Genomic DNA, 2,856 nt, shown 5'->3' with positions numbered 1-2,856 from the left:
TGAAGCAATTGTGTAAAATATACATATATTCAAGAAAGAAAATTATGGCCTAAATTGCTTAAGATGAAATGGCAAAATCACCACATACTATTTTGGCTCTAATTGCGAAGTCCCGTCAACAAAGCCTTTAATATGATATGATGTAGGTTATTGCAAAGAAGTGCAAATTAAATAAGCCTATGAGTAAATTTACAAACTTTATCGATTTTCCTTTTGTCTTATGCAATAGTCAATGGAATTTACCAGCATCATCGTCATCGGTCAAGCTCCCTCCATTTAAAAGCGTAATTAATGCAAACTTTTCCTCATTCAATCAACAAGCTAACAAACAATTGATTAGGTTTTGATCTTTTGAGATAATTTGAAGAAAGGGTCTTTTTAGCCAAAATGACCTAGCCAACTATTCCCACAAGGTGACAGTCCATCATCAACAAACCAAAAGAGAACCACTTTTATATATATATATATATATATATATATATATAAATGGGTCGTTCTCCAAGCTACAAGGGGGTTAGGCGAACAGCCTACCCCGATTGTCACTACTCCAAAAGCTAATCATCCATGGCACATCCAATACTTTTAACATGCTCATTTTTAGCTGGCATCTATAAGAGAGAAGACAATCTGCGTTTGTCCTATTGCCCAACTTAGATTTTGCTACATCATCTTTAATTAACTAATAAACTGGATTAGACCAATTACATATTAGGCTTGTGAATCCTCTCTAGCTACTTCATGCTTTGTTTGCATAATAGATTAATTATTTTAACCAATTAATTATTCTTCCAGCTAGTATGTGTACATCCTCTAGGTTTTAATTAATATTACTATATCTGATGTCTATCACCATTTTAATTCGAACAAGATTTAGATCCTGAAGAAATAGGTTTCCAATAATTAAATTTATTTCCCTTCCGATGTGGATGCAGAGAAAGAAAAAGCTACGCCAAAAGGGTGCTTGGGTGTGTTTTCGTCAAGCTAGAAAACGAAAAGCAGCCGCAGCCATTGGCAAAAATTCTCTCAATGAAGCAATTATTATAGGTAAAAAAAATCATACGCACACAAACAAATACACGATTCCGGCAACTAACAACGTCTCATCTTTACCATGCAACCTTTGATATGTAGTTTCCCTGCACCTTATAATATTTAATTAACGGAAGACAAATAAGATAGATATATATATCCACACCCAAATAATTAATCCCCTGTAAAGTTCAATGAATATTTTCAAAAGGCTCTCACGTACAGGAGAGGGTAGAGAATTAAGTGCATGGTTCATAAATACATTAGATATACATGATATATTAATTTCAGTACAAGCGATCATAACGCATTTCTTCTACTAGCAGTTGATGAGAACGTTGTCCACGGCAGAGAGCTCGTGGCACTTAATTTACACTATCTACTTCCCCCAACTCAAGAAGTCAGAGCAATTTCAAGGGCTTCTCAACAATCTAGAGGACGAAACACGTCTTCGTAGAGACAAAAGCACCTTAAAATTTAAAAAAAAGAAGAAGCACAAAACAGCAACGACTTGGTTTACTAAATCCACAAAGATAAAAAAAAAAATCAAAAAGAAAAAAGAAAATACGGCATATAATATATATTAGGATCGATACCTGTGGTGAAACATTAATCCTCGGAATGTTGAGATAACTAAGTAGCATTAGTGGTAGTGATCTTTGGCTTTGGCCTCTTCCTCTTCTTTTCATAGCTAACACCTCTAGCCTTTGCCTGAAAATCACGAACATCTCGCAAGTAAATCCTCACCGCTCGAGCACCAAAAGGGTTGGTTTCGGGTCTGCCACCGTTTTCTTCATAGGCGGCGCGTAGACGACCGATGAGCGCGTCGAGGCTACCCCATGCCTGGCGGAGAGGGCAGGGGCATGGGGCAGGAGGGTTTGGGAGGCCGAAGAAAGGGCAAGGGTGGTTATGTACTTTGGTCTTCCCGAACTGGTCAAGGTAGTGAAGGAATTCCAGCACGTGCGCACCACTGCACAGGGCCAAAGAGAGTGGTGGACGGTGGTTCCTCAGGTACTGGATGAACGTGTTCCAGTCTCTCCGCTTTTGGTTCTCGTACCTGCTTGGAGTGCCTCCACTGTTGCTCGCTGAAGAAGGAGATGACATGCCTGTGTTTGCTATTGTTAGATTCGCGTTTGGAGTCACTGGACTCTCAATCTTGTAGCTTGGGTTTGTTGAATCCGAGACCAAATCCATGGATCTGACCCTCTCTTGAACCTCTTGTTGCTTTGGATCTGCTTTAGATCTTGCCGAGGGTGAGATTAATTTTGTTTGATGATATATAAGTGACTGTCTGCGTGCACAACGATTGCTTGACTTTTCTAGTTCTTTTTTCTAAGGACTAGGGTTTTGCTTTTATGTATGTAATAATAATAATATATGATGATGATAATAATAATATTAATTGGAAAAGTGAAAAAGGTATATCATGCAGAGAAAGAAAGATTGGCTGTGACTAGGGTGTTGCTGGAAAGGGAAGAAGACAGTAACCTGGGCAGTGACAGATGAGAGGTAGAGCAGTGCGTGGTTTCCATTGTATTTCTCTGTCAGAGAGAGGGAGAGAGAGAGAGAGGGAAAAGAAGGGTTTGGAGAAAGGAATTGAAGTGAATGAGAACGAGAGAGAGAGTGTAGTTTGGTTGGTTAGGGTGAATGTTAATGGGTGGCTAATGGAGTAGTGTGAATGGTAAAGAGTGAGCAGTAATTGGTAGAAATGGAATGATTCCTGGGTACGAGCTGATAATCAGATATGTTGTTTCCAGAAAAGCGCGAGCAACTGAGAGTTATATCGTACCGTAATAGTGAGAGAGAGAAAGTGAAGTGGGCGTGAGG

General features: G+C 39.1%; 1 protein-coding gene across 1 annotated transcript; it reads right to left on the bottom strand.

Moving 5' to 3' along the window:
• Positions 1-1,662: 1,662 nt before the first annotated feature.
• On the bottom strand, positions 1,663-2,223 carry LOC113871661 (protein LIGHT-DEPENDENT SHORT HYPOCOTYLS 4-like). The gene has a single exon (XM_027508761.1). It carries the CDS (start codon positions 2,221-2,223, stop codon positions 1,663-1,665), a length of 561 nt encoding a protein of 186 aa, XP_027364562.1.
• Positions 2,224-2,856: the final 633 nt, after the last annotated feature.

This window comes from Abrus precatorius, unplaced genomic scaffold (genome assembly GCF_003935025.1).
Source record: "Abrus precatorius isolate BTA unplaced genomic scaffold, Abrus_2018 Scaffold7, whole genome shotgun sequence".
Classification (NCBI taxonomy): domain Eukaryota; kingdom Viridiplantae; phylum Streptophyta; class Magnoliopsida; order Fabales; family Fabaceae; genus Abrus; species Abrus precatorius.
The sequence above is the reverse complement of the archived record's forward strand: the minus strand, read 5'-3'. Positions and strand labels throughout refer to the sequence as shown.

Excerpts from the sequence above, each read along its gene's own strand:
- LOC113871661 (XM_027508761.1), bottom strand. The coding sequence starts at position 2,223 with ATGGATTTGGTCTCGGATTCAACAAACCCAAGCTACAAGATTGAGAGT.